General features: G+C 42.8%; 1 protein-coding gene across 3 annotated transcripts in view; it reads right to left on the reverse strand.

Annotated features, from left to right (window-relative positions):
• Nucleotides 1-3,852: 3,852 nt before the first annotated feature.
• Nucleotides 3,853-20,631, reverse strand: part of C5 (complement C5) — a 90,334-nt gene continuing 73,555 nt past the window's right edge. For 2 of the 3 annotated variants that reach the window (XM_046646774.1, XM_046646757.1), the window contains exons 37-42: nucleotides 20,153-20,236; nucleotides 18,885-18,974; nucleotides 16,434-16,517; nucleotides 10,935-11,073; nucleotides 9,692-10,368; nucleotides 3,853-4,079 (exon numbers count right to left, since the gene is read on the reverse strand). In XM_046646774.1, coding sequence (XP_046502730.1) covers nucleotides 10,230-10,368; nucleotides 10,935-11,073; nucleotides 16,434-16,517; nucleotides 18,885-18,974; nucleotides 20,153-20,236 — 536 coding nt within the window. In that variant the 3' untranslated portion in view covers nucleotides 3,853-4,079; nucleotides 9,692-10,229. Of the gene's footprint in view, nucleotides 4,083-9,691; nucleotides 10,369-10,934; nucleotides 11,074-16,433; nucleotides 16,518-18,884; nucleotides 18,975-20,152; nucleotides 20,237-20,631 lie in introns of all 3 variants that reach the window. The other variant, XM_046646765.1, reaches the window with a different exon arrangement.

The raw sequence follows: 20,631 nt of genomic DNA on the forward strand, positions 1-20,631 counted from the left end.
CATTTCCCGGGTTCCTACCTAGTTTTTAGAATGATTCTCTTTAGAGGGGGCATGATATTTCATGGAATGTGTGTACCATCATTTATGTAATTATTTTTCCCTTTTTAGGCCATCACTTTATATGTCATATTTAACATATCACATAAAGTACTTTAATAAAGTATAGTGGGTTACTTTATAGAACATAGTTCCAGGCTCAAATATCCAATTGCTACTTGATATCTCCACATGGATGTCTAAAAGCCTTCTCAAACATAACGAGGCCCCCGCAGAAATCCTTATGCTCCTCTATATCAGATTCTAAGAGCTGCCATAACAAAGTACCACAAACTGGGTGTCTTAAAAGAAACTTATTCTCTCACAGTTCTGGAGGGGAGAAGTTGGGAATCAAGGTGTCGGCAGGATCGGCTCCTTCTCGGGTTCTGAGGGAGAGGCTTTTCCATGCCTCTCTCCCAGCTTCCAGTGACAGCTGGTAATTCCTGGCATTCTTTGACCTGTAGACACATCACTCCAATCTCTGCCCCGTCTTCACGTGCCTGTCTGTGTCTTCACGTGGTGTTCTCCTTTCCATGTGTCTCTGTCTGTGTCCCAATTTCCCTCTCCTTATAAGGACACCAGTCACATTGGCATAAGGGCCCGTACGATCCCTACTCCTGATCTCTTCTTACCTTGACTAATTACACCTGCAAAAGCCTATTTCCAAATAAGGTCAAATTCTGAGGTGCTTGGGGTTAGGGTTTCAGTATTTCTTTTTGAGGGACACAGTTTAACCAATAACACCTTCCTTCCTCCTTTCCCTAAATTTGCACCTTTTCCTGTCATTGCCAACTGTGTAAATGGCACCTCTAGCAGCTCAAGCTGAGAACCCATGAGTAATCCTTGATTCCTTGGCCTTAATCACCAACATCCCACTCCCTTCAGCAAACCCTTTCAGCTCTACCTCCAAAAATATCCTTCACCCATCCATTCCTCTTCATCTCCATTTCTACCATTCCGGTTCAAGCTGCTATCATCTTTCTCTAGGATAGATGCCATAGTCCCTAACCAGTGTCCCTTCCTCTTTCTCAGCTACGGTCTGGTCTCAAGCCCGTGTTTAGTACTCTTTACTGAATAAAATCCAAATATCTCACCTGTGCTTGCAAAATCCTATTGACCTGGCCCCTTCCACTCCTCTGACCTCATTTCCCATCACTTGCTTTCCTTGATCTAGTCACATCAGCCTTCTTGCCGTTCCCTGGACCACTGACCTCCCTTTCCGGAAATGCTTTCTTCTGGCCCTTCGTATAACTGCCCCCTCTTGTCATGAGAATCTTAGCTTAAATGTCATCTTATGTAGTGACATTTGAGAGACCTGTCACCACCCAATCTAGAGCAGCCACCCAGTTATTCTCTATCACAGACCTTGATTTTAATTCTTTGCAGAGAATTTAGTAAATATATTATTTTTCTCATTTATGTGGGTATCTGTTGTCTTTCTCCCCAATTATATCATAATCACAGGAGAGCAGGGACCTTGTTTATTGATTACACCGTCTAGGACTGTGTCTGGCACATAGGAGGAACTCAGTAAATATTTATTGAATGAATAATTAATCCTGCACAGAAGATCTTTGTGTATGAACTGTTTTTTTTTTTTCCTTTTGGGAATTTGCTTTATATAAATAATCCAACAAGAGGAGGATTACTGGATCAAGGAATATAAACATATTTTGGCTCTTGAAATGCACTGTCAAATTGCTTTGCAAAGAGCTAAGATCAGTTTTCATTTGTTAGACAACCTTTTGAATCCCACGTGCTAAGGTAGTGATTTCTGGTATGTAGGGGAGGAAGGGAGGCCATGGGCCGGAAGTGGGAGTGGCAGGTCAGAGCTGCCGCCCGTGGTGGGCCAGGGTGCTCAGCAGCAGCAGTGATCAACTCAGCAGGCCCCTCATTTCAGTGCCCATCAGGAGGGGCAACAGCCTGGCCTCGCAGGCCCTGCCTGGGACAGTGCACGTAGCAGGACCCATCTACTGTGTGAACTTGGGTCTGGCTGTAGGGGCCAGGGTGAGCAGAAGAGCTGCCATGAGCACCTGCTCTTCAGCACAGCGAGGCATCCTGGAGGCCAGGCTGGGAAGCGGTGAGGGGGTGGAAGCTGAGGACATAAAGTGGGGCGTGGACCCGGTACTGGAGACCCTTCTGCAGAGGCTGCTTCTACTTGGAGTTTTTCTGCTTAGGACACGGAGTCTGGAACATTCGGTGATTCAAGCACCTCTGTACATAAACCTCCAGGAACAAAGAGACCTGTTTTGCCTGGTTCTGCACACACACAGCCAGGCCCCTTTGGCAGTGCCCTGCCCCGTCTCCCAGAATTGATACAAGAGCTAAAATAGTAAATATGTGTAAGGTGCTTGGAACTGTGCGCGTCATGGGCATCATCCAAGAGTTGGCCATTTTTAGTCCTAGCCCATACTCCTCATTGGACTGTAAGCTTCCTGAGGGCAGGGACTATATTTGAGGCAAAATAGTCTAGTGCTAATGAGTCAGGCTGCCTGAGTTCTAAATCCCACTTCCACCACTCGCTAGCTGAGTGACCTTGGGCAATTTACTTAACTGCTCTGTTCCTAGGGTTACTTCTCTGTAAAATGAGGGTACCAAGCTCATTGGGCTGTTGTGTGGATTAACTGAACTGAGGAATGTAAGGAACCCAGAACAGTGCCTCACACATAAATGGTACTTAGTGAACGGATTAAGCGATGCCCAGACCTGCAAAGGCAGCTGGCTTTTCCTTTAGCGCCCTCCTTCCTCCTCTTTTTTTCTTAAGACCTCTTTCTGTTTGGTGCCCTGTGTTTCTCTTCTCCCCAGAATCCCTCAGCCTTTTCGGCCACCCATTCCTGAAAGGCCTTGTGCACAATTACTCTGAACGAAAGCGCTGGCGGTTAAAGGGCTCCTTCTCTCCCTGCCAGAATCCCTGACCTGATAGGATGCTCTGGAACCTTGTTAGGTCCACAACCAGCTCCATAGACGTCACCTGGGAGATGCAGCATCTCAGGCCACCCCAGACCTACAGAATCAGAATCTGCATCTTCACAAGCTCTAAGACAATCCCTCTTAAACTCTAAGGTGCCTATGACTTTCCCGGAGATCTTTTTAAAATACGGATTTCGGGGCTCCACTCCCACAGTTTCTGATTCAGTGGGTCTGAGGTGGGGCCCGAGAATTTGCATTTCTAACAGCTCCCAGGTGATGGAGATGCTGCTGGTGAGAGGCCTGCCCTTTGTGAAACACTGTTCTAAGACTGACAGCCTCCAGGACTAACGGAATGAAGCTCTAATAGGGAAATTTGAGGCACTGGACGAGATTGCTTCTCAGCACCCTACCAGGCGGTCTCTGCCTGTGGTATCTTAGCACAAAGATGCTTTTTGACTATTAATGCTGTTTCCACGTTTGTTCAAAATTCTACAGTTCAAAAGTTCTTTCATTTGTCTGATCCTATTTCATCCTGCAGCAATCCTATAAGTTGAGCTGAAAGAATTATCTCATTTCCCAAAGAGAGAATTGAGGCACAGAGAGCTAGGAGAGTCCCAAATCCCGCAGCCAGCCAGCTGCCATGGGCCACCTCACACTGCGCCCCCGAGTTGGGACTTAGGTATTATTTCTAATCCTTACAGCCCTCAAGGCTGATGACGCTACTCTCACTTTATCGGGGGGCAAATGGCGAGGCTCCAGAAGGTTCAGGAACTTTCCCAAGGTCACCAACCAGGGCAGTTCTCACTCCTTCACTGTATCATTTCCCCATAGTGACAACTCCTTCCTCTGTCTCTGTCTCTTACACACACACTATACACACAATGTAGTCAAAACGAGGGGCTGTTCTAATTTCCACATCCAGCATTTAATTACTGATTAGGTGACAATTCGGCCTTTTGCCTTCAGAGGTGAAAGGAGATGTCAGGAGGAGGATGAATGACAACCGACCCAGCCCCAAGGCCCCAGCAGACCCAGGAAACCTCCTTTCTGCTTTCTCCTCCTACTCGGGGCATATTTCCTTTCTTCTCTCTGTTCTCAGAGTTCAGTCCTGGCTCGAGTTTCCTGAGGATTCTCTACTTGGAAAAAAAACCCCATTAAGCCAAATAGTTCTTTCCTCAGCTCTGATTTCTCTTGCTTTAGTCAGCTTCAACCCCCCTCGACCCCCAACAACACCAACACAAAACGCATAAAACACACACACACACACACACACACACACACACACACACACACCCAACAACCAAAACTCCAGCCAAACAAAAACCCGTCTTTCCAGGACAGTTTCTGATTTCTCTCATCTCATCTACGGGAAGTGTTAGCCCTGGACCCCCCCTGGGGCTCTGGTCTCTGCTCGCCCCTTAGGCCCAGCCGGTGGGAGGAGAAACCAGGCACTACGACAAGGGAAGAAGGGGCTGGAACCATAGCACCTGGCTCTCAGAGAGTCTCAGATGGCCCTTAGAGAGTCTGCTCCTTCCTGGCCTGTTTCCCCATCTGTGAAATGGGGAGAGCTTGATTAGATGATCTCCAGGGGATTTTTAAACATCCATATTTTATCATTCTATGTAGGAGGTTCACAAGGGGAAAAAGTCAACTCTGCTGGCAAATCAGAGTCCTTTGAGGGAGGGAGGAGGACCTGTCAGTTCAGAGTTCTACAAATTGGGTTGTATCCGTGTGGACAATGACTTCAGGACACATTTTGCAGATCCACTGAGTTTATGTCTGGTGCTGCCTTCCTTCATTTTTCTACACCAACTGCAGTGTTCCCACTGCCCTCGCACCCTGTACCGGCAGCCCTCACCTGCCTCACCTGTTGTCCTAGCATGGGAGATGGCTTCGAGAGCATCTAATGAAGCACACTCATTGGGCGATGGGGCCGCTGAAGCCCGGAGAGGCAGAGACTTTGCCAAGATCGCAAGAAGACGATGTACTACCCTTCCAGGGTGTGAGAAGGCTGTCCAGCTCAGAGGCTAGGAGCACGGGCCCCACAGCCCAAAAGATTCCATACCCCTTGTAAAGGGGTGTGACCTGGGGCAGGTAACAGCCTCCTGGAGCCTCGACTGCTTCCTTCTTGAAAGTAAGAGGGTGCCAGTCATCACAGGATGGTGTGAAATGTCGACAGGAACTCCAAGAAATGCAGTCACTGTGATGCCAGGCAAGAAATTTGTTGAATACATTGCTTACTGTGTGCCATGGATGTACTATGAACAACCACAAGTCACAGTTATTGTGCCCGGCACTGTGCTTATCAGGTTATATTCATGATCTGTATTATCTCATGTAAGTCTCACAGAAATCCTCCGAAGTGGGAATTATCAGTAGTCACATTTTTAAGATGTAAAAACAGAGGCTTAAGGAGGGAAAGTAGATGTTCTCCTTTCTATTTATGGCCTCTCGGAGCTAAAGGGACATTGGATCTCATCGGGGCCGACCCCCTATCATGAATCGCTCTTGCAACATTCTTGGAAGGTGGTGATGATGGGAACTTGGTCCCTCCTACAAAGCCTATTCTATGTTTGAATGGCTCGGGCTATAAGAAAATGCTTCTTTACAGGGAGCCAAAATTGATTTCTCTGTAACCGCCACTCATTTGCATGGTGGAAAGAACACTGAGCTAGGAGGCAGAGGCCATGGGCTTGTGTCCCAGCCATTGCACTTAACAGCACTGTGACCACTGGCAAGCTACTCCTCGGGGCCTGTTTTCCCAGGTGAAAATGAAGGAATTGGATGAGATGAGCTCTAGGTCCTTTCTGGTTGGACCTTTTAGGATTATATAATTCATGATTGTGTACGTAATACACACATATCTGATTATAATGATGGAAACAGTGAAGGAGTAGACACTGTGTTCCAAGGAACAGATCCATTTCTGCCAACATGTCTGTCAGGATGGGGACCCTGCCAGCTGAGAAGAATCCAGAAGGTTCTTAGAAATGGAGATCTCATCTTGTCTTAAAACAAAATCCCCTCCCTCCTTCCCTCCCTTCCTCTTTCCCTTCCCTCTCCTCTTCTCCTCCCACCCTCTCTCCTTCATTCTTTTCTTTCTTCCTTCCTTCCTCTCTTTCGGACACAGAGGCATAAAGGAGTATTTTAATCTGCCAGTCAAAGTTAAAGATCATGTCCCTGGTGACACGTTTCTCAGATCTCGTTAAATATGCAGAATCAATCTGTTTTCAGGAGTAGGGAAAAACCCACGGAAACATGCTCAGAGTTGCTTTGTGTCTCTGAGAACCTCTCAGCTCTTGAGGCAGCAGTTTTCAGTCATGAAGTCCATGCATGGACTCTCATGGGGGCCTCTGAAATAGTATGCAAATTTGTGCATTGTGTGCATCTACGCATCTTATAGGAAAAAGGGTCTATGAAAGGAAAGAGCCGCCCTTGACAACTGGGAGCTGGACTGAGAGGGAGGCCTTGGGGTGCCTAGGAGCTGGCCTGGTTCTCAGAGCCAGGCTGTGGTGTTCTCTCTGTCTGATGTCACAGAACACTGGCATCAGCCAAAATGGATCAAGACAAAAAAACTTCTCCATAATCATGTTTGAGCAGAAAATAAAACAAGAACATTATCCAAACCACAAAAATGACCACATATCCCCCTTTCCTGGCTAACGTGAGTGATTGCTCCTGCTTTTCCTCCCAGTGAGACAGAATTAAGATGCTCAGTCACGGGATTACCCCTGCTTCCTGACAGCATCCAATCCAGAGCAAAGCCCCACTTCCTTGAACCCTCCCTAACATAATCCATCACAAGCCGAAATCCTATAAGCCCTTTCTAACACCCTTTCACTGAGAAGCTCATGGTTCCCACGATGTGTGTTCTCTCTCATTGCCATCAATAAACTCAGCTTTGTTCAATTACCAGCATCTCTTGCCAGGTTTACTGCAGTAGCCTCCTAACCGGTCTCTCTGTTTCTACCCTTGCCTTGTTTTCAATGTAGCAGCTAAAGTAATCCTTTTAAAAGGTAAGACAGACCAGGTCGCTCCTCTGCTCAAACCTTGCAATGGCTCCCCTTTCCTGCTGAGGACAGCCGACGCCCCTTCCATGACTTGCACAATCTGGTCCCTATGACCTCCCTGGCCTCATCTCTACCCACCTACCCCTTTGCTCATTCTGCACCTGTTACGCCATCTTCCTTGCTCTTCCTGTAACACACTGGGCACACTTCTGCTTTTGGTGTGGGCACTACATGCTCCCTTTACCTGGAACGCTCATCCCCTAGATAGCCATCTGGCTCGCTCTTTCACCACCTTCAAGTCTTTGCTCAAATTGCACCTTCTCATTGAAGCCCACCTTGACCTGACACCTTATTTAAAATGCAACCCCTCCCTCCACACTCCCAATCTCCCTTACTTTGCTCTACTTTTTTCCCCCATAGCTTTTATTACCTTCTAACATTCAAGGCCAATCCCCTAATTGTTGTCTTTGTTTATTGCATATCTCTTACAGATGGAATCCAAGTTTCACGAGGGCAGGGAGCTAGGCAGCAAGCACCTAGAATTGGGCCTGGCCTACAGTTACCGATCAACACATGTTTGTTGGATGTTGCTGAATAAATTTACATTACAGAGGCTAGAAAGTAACTCTGTCTTTGGCTCAGGATCCCTCACTGAGAAATTCCAGAGCGAGGCTGCCTGCCTCAAACTTGGCTCATTGTCAATTCTACATATTTTCTTAAGACAGAATTTCCTAAATTTCAATCATGTGCATGACAACCTCATGATTTTTGCCCTAAGGACAATCTATACTTCTACTTACTTAAAGCTTTTCCTTAGATAGACTTACTTTTTGACAAATAAATTTATTTTAAAAGGAAATTGTATATCACGGCCCTTGATATGTTAGTTATATTTTTTCTAATATGTTAAAATAAACATTTAGCTATTAAAATGAACAATGTTCCTCTGTACCACCTAAATCATCTTGTTTACCCCCAGTGGAAATGTGCCCTGGGCTTTTCCCTTCAACCAGAAAGACCCTCCTGCCCATCTCTACCTACCCAGATCCACCCATCCTTCTCTAAGAGCCCTCCAGAAGCTCCTCCAGGTCACACAATCACTCATTTCTCTGAGCTCCCTTCACACGTACAGAAAGAAATAGATACCCAGCATTTGGATGCTTACATGCCATGCAGTTTTGCTTTCTGTTTCATGACATAAGATTATAAAATATCTTCTTAGAGCTCTAAATAAAAGAGATATTAGAGTGTTCGACTCTCCTGTTTTACAGGTCCCTGAAGAGATGAAGAGGCTTGTCCCAAATCCCTGCCAGGGGCAAAGCCAAGACTAGAACTCGGGTCTTCTGATGCCCACACTCGGTGGGGCATCCGCAGACACTATTGAGTCCCTACAGTGTGTCTGGCCTTGTGCCCGGAACGGCAGACAGTGCTGAGTAGAAGGGACCCAGACCTGCCCACATGGAGCTTACAGGGGAGCCAGGCCGCCGTACACTAAACAAACAACTATACATGATTAAGTAAATAATTCCAAGGGCCTTGGAAGAGAAGTGCAGGGTTGAGTAGGGGCGCCGGCCTGGTTGGAGGGACGTGAAAGCCTCACTAAGGAAGTGTGTTTGAATGCATAGGAGTTAGCTGACGAGGTGCCGGTGGATTTCTAAATGGGGCCAGGCTCCCTCACAAAGGCTTGCTTTGATGTTTGAAAACTCAGCTGCACTGTGGATTAATTAGGCCACTGTGGCCCGACCTATTGGCCACGGTGCTCAGGGAGAAGGCAGCCCAACAGCTCAGAGACTCTGGGGCCTCCGGAACACGGCCATGGTCCCCTTCATCCTGCGTCCAGCAAGAAGGTGGCAGGAGATGCTTGGGGCCTGCTCTGGAGGGGCCCTCACTCCTGGCTGGCAGAGAGTTTGGGCATATTGGACACGTTGACTGTTTTTGCCAAGGGAGCGCCTACAATGTGAGCTTTGACGTTAACAAAAATAAATCCTTAGTTCCTGGAAGTGGAAAATCTTAGTATTTCTTATGAGGCACACTGCAAGGCCTTGTGCAGTTTCAACTAACTGGTAAAATACAGATTTTTCAAAAAGGGAATGTATTTCAGGCCCTGTTACTGTTACATCCAGAGTTTATCTTCATGTTTCCTTGTGCTATTTCACTGGGGCTGGTTAAATTATATCTAAGACACTCCAACTGCCTCCTGCCCTAGTCTTAGAAAATTGAACCTGACAACAATGTGAGGGTGTTGCAGTGTGGGAGAGGGATGTGTTGAGTGAGAGCCTTGAGGTTTGGTCTCCGACTCTGCCCCTCACTAGGCTGGGGAAATTGCTTCATCTTCCTGAGCCTCAATGTCCTCATCCTAAAATGGGGCTAACAATAATTCCTTGTACCTCGTCTTGAGACATAAATGGGAATCTATGTGAGAACTCTTACATGAGATCTAACGTGCTGCAAAGTGTCACCTTAAAATGAACCTTTGGCTGTGAATCCTGTTTTATGAAGCTCACAGTGAAGCCTCTAGTTAGGACCAGAACGAAGGTCTTCTCCTGAGTGCCACTCAGTTTCTCTTCACCATCTCACTGCACGGGGCCTGCCTTCCGAGACAGCAATTATCGGCAAGAGCAAGTTCTTGGGGGAAATGAATATGTGCTAGCGTGGAGGGAAAGGTGGGAGAGAGACCCTCACGGGGGTAAGGAGAGGGCAACAGAAGGGGGAGGGGCAAGGACAAACTCTCCTACCTTCTCAGTTTGCTAAGGGCTCTGACGTGAGGCCTCCTCAGGTCTCTGCCGCTGTCTTTCTCCTCCTCTCCCAGTTGGCCTGTCTTTGTGTGGTTGAAGCTGACCTAGCATAAAATAACAGGCTTTTTTGCTTTTTCACACATTTTGAAAGCAAAGTCAGGCTTTAATGATGAGTTTTCTGTTCCTCGGTATTTTCTTTCAAGCAAAGGCCATGTTTTTGTAAGATACTACATTTCAATGGGGCTATTCTTCCGTCCCCAGCAAACATTCCTGAGTGGTAGGTTTTAGGAGGCATTCCAATTTATTGCTCCTGGTGTCCCATAACCTTGGAATGAGTGTCTGTCTCCATGCCCCCCAGGGCCATGTTATTCCAGAAAGTTACAGCTCTTAAAACTGTTCTCTAATAAAAGTGCCACTAATTCTAAGTAAAGTGGGCTTTCCAAAGAAGACCAGCTGTGAATGTTAAAAAAAAAAAAAAAGAAAAAAGAAACTTCAACAAAAGGAGTCCATAGTGGAAACTGTACAAAGCTGAAGTTTTTCAGGCGTTTTCACAGCCATTTAAAAAGATGTCTTCAGCAAATTCATCTAAAGTAGCTAAAAATGCTTGGCACGATGGACACGTTGCGTCTGCAGGCCAATATTCAATCCAGGTGGAGGAATCTAAAGGGTAGATGTACCTGCCGAGAAAAAATGAAAACGAATGTCTGTGATGATGGCCGCAAATGGAGAGGAGTCGAATTCAATTGAGCCCAGGCTGTTCAGCTCCCAGGGGGCCAGGCCGTCAGCCAAACTCTTCCAGACCGGCCTCCCGCTGTAAGATCCACAGACCCCGGATGATTGTGAAGCTGTTTGGGGCTCCCATGGTTAAAGGCAGGAATGGCATCTGTTTTAATGTCTATTTTTTAAAAACAGGTAATAAAATGCATATTTTAACATATTCCTCTTTCCACACAGAGCAGTCTGAGAACTTATTGAGGGAGCAGACGTGGTAAAAGGGGGTTGGATGACGTCCCCCAGATTCATCATTAGACCTAGGAGCTCAGCTGCTTTATCCATCAGCGAGTCCTCAGCTGCCCTGGTGGCTTTAAGGGGTCTTTTGTTTTAAACTCACATGATTTCATTTATGCTCCTAATGGTTTGTTAGTTCACAGCAGGGCACACAAGAAACACGCAGTGTATTTAAGAAGAAATTACATGCCGTTTTGGAGGGGAGCTCAGAGACCACAAAATATTGGTGACTTACTTGAAACTGAAATTGTATTTTATCTGGAGGGCTTCTTTACCCATAATTAAATACTGTCTTCCTTTCTCCAGGTCAGCATGAGCACAGGATGTCTTTTTAATGAAGGTAATTTCAGCGTTTTTCTCGGCAACAGCTTCGCCTGAGAGACACTCAAGTAAGGTTATCACATTAATGTTACGATGTCATGATTATAAACTCTCTCAAGTGTTCCAGTTCCTCATGGCTATTTATTAATCAGAGTAAATTTATGTCTGCAGGCTAATGGCCAGTGGAGAGTGGCAGTGTCCACATGGTTAAGACTTCAGACTCTGGAGTCAGGCTGTCTGCGTTAAATCCTAGTTCTGCCACTTCCTGGCTGTGTGGCCCTGGACAAATGATTTATGCTCTCTGTTAGGACTCAGACCCTTATCTGAAAAATGGGCATAACAATAAAATGTACCTTGTAGAACTGTTGTGAGAGTAAATGGGTTAATATATGGACAGTGTTTAGAACACAGTAAGCACTATATAAGTGCTCATTATTATTGCTCTTGTAGAACCAGGAATTAAAAGAACCTCTCTATTCGAACATTAGTAATCTCCACAGGTTATATAGCAAAATAAAAAAGCATTTGGTAGCTGGCAATGGGCAGCTTTGTAGAAAAGTGTAAGACATGAAAGACTTGGAAAATTTTAAGGAGGATAATTTTGGGATTCCCAAAGAACCCAGAAGTAGCCAAGATGCTGGTTCTCCTACCTGGAATGCATTCCTCCCCAAGTTGGCCTGTTGAGTTTCTACCCATCTTTTTTTTTTTTTTTTAAGATTTTATATTTTTCCTTTTTCTCCCCAAAGCCCCCCGGTACATAGTTGTATATTCTTCGTTGTGGGTACTTCTAGTTGTTGCATGTGGGACGCTGCCTCAGCATGGTTTGATGAGCAGTGCCATGTCCGCACCCAGGATTCAAACCAACGAAACACTGGGCCGCCTGTGGCGGAGCGCACGAACTTAACCACTCGGCCATGGGGCCAGCCCCGAGATTCTGAACATCTTTAAACCCATCATCAATTCTCAGAGTATCCGGTAAACACTCCTTGATGCTCTTTGTCATCACTCTCTCTTTGTCTCCCCCTTACTCCCATTATACGTGAATTTCTATCACGGTATTTTCCTTCACATGTCTATCTCCTCAGCTGAGGCGGGGACTAGGTCTGACTCATTGCTATATATTCAGAACTGATATCCACTGTTAAACTCTGGCGGAGTCATCCTAATTATGAAATCCTGAAAGTCTTCTGAACCTGTTGGTAAATAGCATATAATGGCAACTTTGTAAATGGTCAACTTGAGTAATATACATTCTACTGTACACATATTAGTTCAAGCTGATTTTCTTAGGCTCTCCATTAATACATGACTTCCGTTGCAGCACTGTCTAAGCAACATTGCAGCCCTGTTTGCCAATTCTGCCCCTGGCAAGGTGAGCCGTGTGGCTGCACGGGGCCTTGTTATTATTTTTTAAAACATTTATTATGGAAGATTTCAAGCGTATTCAGAGGGAGAGAGAATAGTTAATTAACCTCAGCTTCCATGATCACTAATCTTCTTTTCATTTATATCCTTGCCTATTCTAAGCATTCTGTGTTTTAGGAGAAACACCAATTTATTATTATCCTTGAACTACAGAGTTGCCCTTTAAATAGTTTAGTTTCTATTGTTAGTGTGCAGTAGTTCTTGTGTGAGTGTTAAGTGTGTGTGTTTTGATATTTATATAAATTCAAAATGTATGTGTATTAAAAATGAAGAGATAACAAAGAATGCAAAAGTTTCCTGGCATTTCCTTTTAAATATCCTAAATATGAATCTTTTGAGTTGACAGGAGATTAAAGAAGAAATGATATTAATAAGGAACTGGAGCTTGGGAATCATGATGTTGCACAAAATTCACAACAGTCTGGAATGTCTTTTGATACTGTGCAAGAATTGGTACAAAATAAAACAAATAATTTATATTTCTGGAATGAAACCACTTGATTATTTTAGTAAAAATAGGAATGGCTTATTATTGCTTATGATCTGAATGTTGGATGCAAGTGGTGCTCAAAAGTTGGCTTGTGGGGCCTGCCTGGTGGCATAGTGGTTAAGTTTGCACACGGCGCTTCAGCGGTCCAGGGTTCACAGGTTCGGATCGCAGCATGGACCTAGCACGACTGGTCAAGCCATGCTGTGGCAGCATCCCACATAATGTAGAGGAAGACTGCTGCAGATGTTAGCTCAGGGACAATCTTCCTCACACACACACACAAAAGTTGTGGAAAGATCACAGTGCTAAACCCTTGCTTATTTTGTCAGAATGGTAATCATGGTTCAAATAAAGAAAATTTGTCATCATCAATGGGAAACAATGAAGTAACATCACAAATCAATTTCATACAGTGAAACATTTAAAATAATGAAAACCAGAAAAATTTTTTATCAGAGTGTTGATCAAGCACATAAAAATTTGCAAAGTATTAGAATTAACTCTAGTGTATGGTTAAAAATAATCAAGCAGGGGCTGGCCCAGTGGTGCAGTGATTAAGTGCACACGTTCCGCTTCTCGGTGGCCCAGGGTTTGCCGGTTCGGATCAGGGTGCAGACATGGCACCACTTGGTAAGCCATGCTGTGGTAGGCATCCCACATATAAAGCAGAGGAAGATGGGCATGGATGTTAGCTCAGGGCCAGTCTTCCTCAGCAAAAAGAGGAGGATTGGCAGCAGTTAGCTCAGGGCTAACCTTCTTAAAAAAAAAAAAAAGAATAATCAAGCATTTTTAGATTGAAATACTTGATAGAATTTCAAAAGAGAAAAAATCAATATAAACACATTGTTGTAATTTAGCTTTATGGCCCTACTCATTGCAAAATTTATATCTACTGAAATGAGAACACAGTTTTTTAAAAAATATAAATAAGATAAAATAAAATTTCCATCTTTATTGAGAAGATCAACTATTTAATATAAAAATTGTTTCAAATAATGTAAAATGAAAAACTGGGGACTTTGAAGATGGCTTAATGGTTTTTGTTGACCTCAAGATACTGGAAGGAATGACTGAACAACCTATCAAATGGTTTTGCTGAGATTTGAGGAGAAAGGAGCCAATGAGAAATATTTCTATGAACCCCTTATTGGTGCAAATGTAAAGCTAGGGGGAAGTCTGGGATTTCAGCAAAAATTCTGAAATTTCTAGGGGGGCCAGCCCCGGGGCCCAGTGGTTGGGTTCACCTGCTCTGCTGCAGGCGGCCCAGTGTTTTGTCGGTTCGGGTCCTGGGCGCGGACATGGCACCGCTCATCCAGCCACGCTGGGGCGACGTCCCACATGCCACAGCTGGAGGGACCCACAGCTAAGAATATACAACTATGTACCGGGGGGCTTTGGGGAGAAAAAGGAAAAAAATGAAACCTTAAAAAAAAATTCTGAAATTTCTAGCTATTTCAATTTGGCATTGACTGAACCACCTATCAAGTGTCTCTGGATAATTAAAAGATACAAGCCAAGCAAAAGTTGCTTTAAAGATTGTCTTCATAAATTTGGTATTTACTATCATATATATCTAATACACACTAGATGGAACTAAGTAATAATATGAAGAGCTTAAAGAATTGCAACAACACAAACTGTAAAAGCATTGGGATTTGACAGGCAGCCCACAGTGCTGGAACAGCAAAGTCTGTTTGGAAATCCTATCAGGTCTGACAGATTCATTTTGATGGATATTGTGATACAGGAGTACACACTTAGAAAGTGAGTATATATACTTTTTAATGAATTGCCTGTGATATTCTAGCGATTAAGTCAGTACCATCTTTAGGTATTCAAGAAAAAAATCTTTCAGCTTTAATAAGCTGACAGATGAATGAATGATAAAATTGATTGTGTAAAATTAAGTAAAGGAAACTATAAAGGTAAACAGCTGTTACAAAATGAAGAATGATATGCCGTTTGATATAAAGCAAAGTAAAACATCATTTTAAGAGAGAATCTAGTTATATGAAAATGATTTTGCTTTTAGTGGCAAAAGTGAAAAATATAGAGCCAGCCCTGATAGCCTAGTGGTTAAAGTTGGGCACACTCCACTTTGGCGGCCCAGGTTTGGTTCCTGAGTACAGAACCACACAACTTGTCTGTCAGTAGCCATGACGTGGTGGTGGCTCACATAGGTGAACTAGAAAGACTTACAACTAGAACATACAACCATGCGCTGGGGCTTTGGGGAGGGAAAAAGAGGAAGATTGGCAACAGGTGTTAGCTCAGGGTGAATCTTTCCCAGTAAAAAAAAAAAGGGAAAAATATAATGAACTTTTATGTTTTTTAAAATTTATGAATCCTGAAACTTTGTCAAATGATTTAAATGAAACTCTGAGAGTTGAAAAGGAATAAAAATTAAGAGAATTAGGAAAACTAAATATGAGCTTTCAATAAACCGTTTTCATGATTTGGGTGATTATTAATAGAGATATATTGGATACGTAAAAATGTCAGATGGTATCATGAAGACTAGAAACATTTTGAATGTAATTATTGCTAGTGTAGCAGAAACTGAGAGAGAGGTCAGTACCATGAACAACACTGCTGCTATTAGGAAAAATTATTTATAGAGACTGTAGGTCATGTCATGACTATCAATTCACTGGAGATGTAACTAGAAAAGCTTTCTGTGGTTCCTTGTCAAATCAAAGCTCAAACAGGGGCATCCTACAGCAAGTCAAGCGAAATAACACTGATAACTTATAAAAATCAAAAACTTATTTGGAATTATTAGCATGACAATGAATCATTTGTGCTACAATTTATAACATTTGACAAGCAGTTTATGACATTTATATTTTCGTTTACTTAGAGAATCAAAGGGAACATTTTAAAGTGTTGTTTTACGTATGAATTCATTTTGTCATACTGGTTATTGTCTCTCATTTACCCTATCAAAACTCGCATGGCGTCTAACCCAAGGCTTTGCACTTAGAGGCTCTTTACAGGTTTCCCTGTTCCCACTCTTGCTCCCTCCAACAGAAGCCAGAATGATCTTTTAAAACCACAAATCAGATCACGTTACTTGCCTACCTAAAACCTTTATTAGCTTCCCTTTGGACTTCTAGAATAAAATCCAAATTTCTTGCCATGCCTTATAAATCCTTGTGTGACCCACCCTCCACCCGACTGCCCGACTCCTTTAAAAATGGCTACCTCCTACTACCATCTGCTGTAAAAAGGCCATCTGTTATCTCACTGAAAGGGTTTCCCTCATTAATTCCATGTCTGTTTCAAATATAAAACTTGTTATGATTTGTAACTGTTTATTTGTCCATTTCCTTTTTGTTTTTTTTAAAATGTGTCTCCTCAAATAGAATAAAAGCTTTATGAAGGCAGGAACTCTGGCTGTCTTATTCAAGTTGTATCCTCTGTACCTAATATAACCCCTGGAACATAGTAAGCACTAAACATTTGTCGAATGAAAGAATGAAATGAATGAATTCTCACCAGCTTTGTAGACATCCAGGAGGGTTGCCGTGTATTTGACAAAAGCATTTTCTTCAGTGATGGATGTGATACTAACTTTATAAGCTGGTAAACAAAAAACAATTCATGCTTAATACCGCTAATGCCATGTTTAACAGAAGCCAGAGTTTGTCAGACAAATGAGAAATGAAGCATGGAGAGCTCTTATGGGCCCCGTGAGGTAGTTCTCACTTCTTCCAAGAAGTCTTCCCAAATACTCTCGGTCTGGTTTTACTGGTCACGACCCTAATGATCTGTTCTACTTGGAATCCTCAGCCCTGGCCACCATTATAGGCAGGCTGAGTAGGACTAGAGCAAGATTAAGTCAAAAGACCGAAGCACACAAAACAAACAAAATAAGACTTTGTTGGATGTAAAGGTCAGAGGCTGATCTTTTTTTCTTTAATTTTGATTTTTAAAAAATTATTTATTTTTTATTATTGTATTTCCAATTATTTTATTGAAATCATAAAGGTTTATGACATTGTATAATTTCAGGTGTACATTATTATTTATCAATTTCTGTATAGCATCTAACTGCAGATTCTGATCCTTTAAGATTAGTGGAGTCATGCCCACGGGGCACTTCGAAGAGCCCCTTCCTTCTCTGTGTGGCCGCAGAGGGGGCCTTTATCTGCCATTCAGGCCCGCTACATGAGCCTCCTTGTTCCATTGCCTGATTCCTTGGATATCTCCACTGGCTTTGATCTTTGGTTTTTGATAGGATTCTGTTTTCTGACTCATCTTTGCTTGGACTGGCAACCATCTGACATGAGCCACTCACAATACTGTTTTCTCTCCATTCAGGCATCAATGTTTAATCCATGGTGTGTTTGACCTCAGTTCTGGAATGGTCAGCTTGAAGGGATCCACCCCTTCTATGTGGCCTGAGAAAGATTCTTTTATTTTTGCTTTGGATGGGGTTGAACGACCTAAAAGTTTTGCCCATTTTTGAGATCCTAGCTAGCTAGCTAGATAAATACAGGAATGAATGAACTCATTGTGGCAGAACCAAAGGCTGTGTAAATTCGTGGCTTAAAATAGATGAAAATGTTCTGAATTTCAGATTCATAAGTCCTTATCGTGGATATGGTCAACGTACCTACTGTGAGCTTTGGTGGAGACAGAATTGTTTTATTTTGTTTCTATTCTGTTATTCCAGCATCAATCCACAGTCTCCAAAAAAAGCCAGCTAAGTCTTTTCTTGAAAGTAATAAACTAAATTCCAATTGCATTTATTCTCTGTGTTAAAACAATTTTCTGATATTTAAGGTTAAAATTGTTCTAAAATGGAGAGAAGAAATAATTTAATGAAATTTTTGTCTGTTAAAACAATATAGTATTGTCTTTAAGTCTCAACCTATTTTAAAAACTGCAGTGGGTCCTGGCTGAATTAGGCAGCTTTTTAGGTTTTTAAAAAAAGTCAAGATGAATTTGAAGGAAAGGCAGACTATAAACCATACAAAATTCATTTTGATGGCTGTCATTCCAGTAAGAGAATTCAGGGTAATATAATGGAAGTAATATTGGAGACCAGAATGCATCCTAGTTCCACTACTTACTCCCTGTATGACGTTGAGCAAATTGTTTAATCTCTTTGAGCCTCAGTTTCTCACTGGTAAAATAGAGATAATCCTCTGTTAGCTCCAAGGGGTCTTATGGGACTGCAGTGAGAAACCGTACGTGAAAGCAGTTGGTAAACACAAGGTGCTGAATCAACGGTATTTATTTCTCATTTATAAATAACACTCTACCAATTTTCAAGAAAAGATTTGAGATGGTGTACAATATGCTCTTTCTAAAAAAAAAAAAGCCAGAAATAAACATTAGAAAGTATGGCTAGAAAATAAAGGAGCCAATTCTATGAGGAACTTGAGACAAGACTGCCACTCCACTTGAGCATTTGATTTAGCTGGAGCTCTGAACAACCGGAAGGAGATGCTCCTTTTGAAATGGAGAGAGTCTCAAACATGGACTGCAATTCTGCATATGTTAAAAATTATTTAGTATTTATATTTTTACTTTGTCTTTGAAGGGATTTTGAAAAAACCCAAACCCCAAAACCACCTTTGTCTCGGCCTCTGCTCAATCAACTGGAAGAATACAGTAGTGAAATCTTATACCTTTGTGGCTGCTCAAAAGTCCTTTTTGAATATGTTTTAGAGTCTTTGATTCAATGGGGTCTATAGGAGTAAAGTGTCTTGGCTGGATGTGCATGTCACTCCTATTATTTTTAATGAAAATCACATTTCTCTGCAGAAGGATAAATAACTTTGTGTGCTTATGCTGAAAATTGATGCATTTTCCTTCAAGGGGACACGTGGAATGTTGTGTCCACATAGTCACTCTGTAAAGCTGTTGATCTTCCTCCCTGATCATATATTCATCAAACTCCATGTTTAATGGAACTGTGTATTGAACTTTTGAACTTACCATATGCAATCTCTGGTTTGCATGCTCTTTCTTTTCTAGTATCTGCCGAGATCGTCAGATTCAATTCTCTCTGCATTTGTCCACAGTCAGCTGGATTTCGTGAAAAATGGCAAAAGTTAGGTTAATGTAAGGAAGCAGACACTCTCTTTGCGAGTAAACACAGTTCTCGTGAGCCTGGAGACAATGCACTAGAATCTTACAAATACCAGATTCCTAAGACCTGTCCATTTTCTCCTCCTCCATAAAGTGAAACATTATATAAAGCAAAAACTAAATTAAAAAAACAAAACCGGAATCTTGAACATGAGACTTATTCTTAGCATAGGCAGTCACTGCACATTCAGCTCTTTAGAAAGGTTTGTGCTTCCACTGAAGAAAGGAGGAAAATTTCCCATTTTGAGTATAATCAAAAGTCCCTTGAAGGAACCAAAATGATAACTTGACTGTTTTCTGCCTAAAAGATGGTGCAATGACTAACTAAGAAATGTGCGGATATCAAGGACTTTGAAAAACAGAATAAAACCAACACCACCCCAGACACTCATGGAGTCAATCGTTGATTTTTGGTGAGTTCTGGGTCTTTTCCTTGGTCAAGAAGGCTGCCTTAGGGGCTGGCCCGGTGGCGCAGTGGTTAAGTTCACATATTCTGCTTTTTGGCGGCCTGGGGTTCGCCAGTTTGGATCCCGGGTACAGACATGGCACCACTTGTCAAGCCATGCTGTGGTAGGTGTCCCACGTATAAAGTAGAGGAAGATGGGCACTGATGTTAGCCCAGGGCCAGTCTTCCTTAACAAAAAGAGGAGGATTGGCAGTAGTTAACTCAGGGCTAATCTTCCTCAGGAAAAAAAAAAAGGCTGCCTTGGATTTTCAAAAGACTGAATGGAACTGGACAATAAGCAGAGAATGTCATTAACTGGGAAGGACAAGGGGAAAGAAAGAGGAGCTAGCGGCTCAGTCCTGGGCCTCTGCCTAGTACATTAAACAGATCTGGTGAAAAGTGAGAATTTCACATCATGTTATCCCTCTGATATCCAACAACTGTGTGCATGGTGTTTCTCCACCTCTGTACTGTAGCAACTATCGGCTTGTTCAGGACTTGTTGGGAAGTAGCTTTACAGGGCTCAAGGAATCAGCTCTCAATCAGCTGAGACTACATTTCTACTTCTGAGAAACAATAGTTTGCTAAACAGCATCCCCCAGATTAGCCCCAGATTACGAGTGGCTGCTTTAAACAAGTGTGCAGCCTAAACATGTTACATGAAGTTTACCTTCTACACATCTGCACGTTGCTCCTTCGCAGACTTTCTCCAGTTTGGTACGGGACGTGCTGTAAAACATGGTGCACTGTTTATCTGTGGCAATGAAAGCGCAGTTAGGCGAGGTGGCTTGGTTAATGCGCAACACATTTCCCGATCGGTGAGTCTGATCACCTATTCCAAACCCTTCCTTTTGTAGCTACTGCCCAGGGAGGTTAAATTATGAATTGCCTGTGCTGGCATGGGCTCCTCTTACCCTCAAAATGGTCTCCCCTTCTGTGCTTGAAATTTTACTGTTCAATATTCATTTCTTAGAATGAAAATATTTGGTGCTTCCATTAATGAGAGGAAATAAATTGTGTTACATGAAAGAATTTTGAAAGAATTGTAATTGTTTAGGCCAGAGAAGAAAAGAAAAGAGTATATACAAAATGAATATATATGTATTATGAATTATATATTATATATATTATGTGACTATTATATATTAT

The sequence above is a fragment of the Equus quagga genome, chromosome 1, assembly GCF_021613505.1.
Source record: "Equus quagga isolate Etosha38 chromosome 1, UCLA_HA_Equagga_1.0, whole genome shotgun sequence".
In the NCBI taxonomy this organism is placed as follows: Eukaryota; Metazoa; Chordata; class Mammalia; order Perissodactyla; family Equidae; genus Equus; species Equus quagga.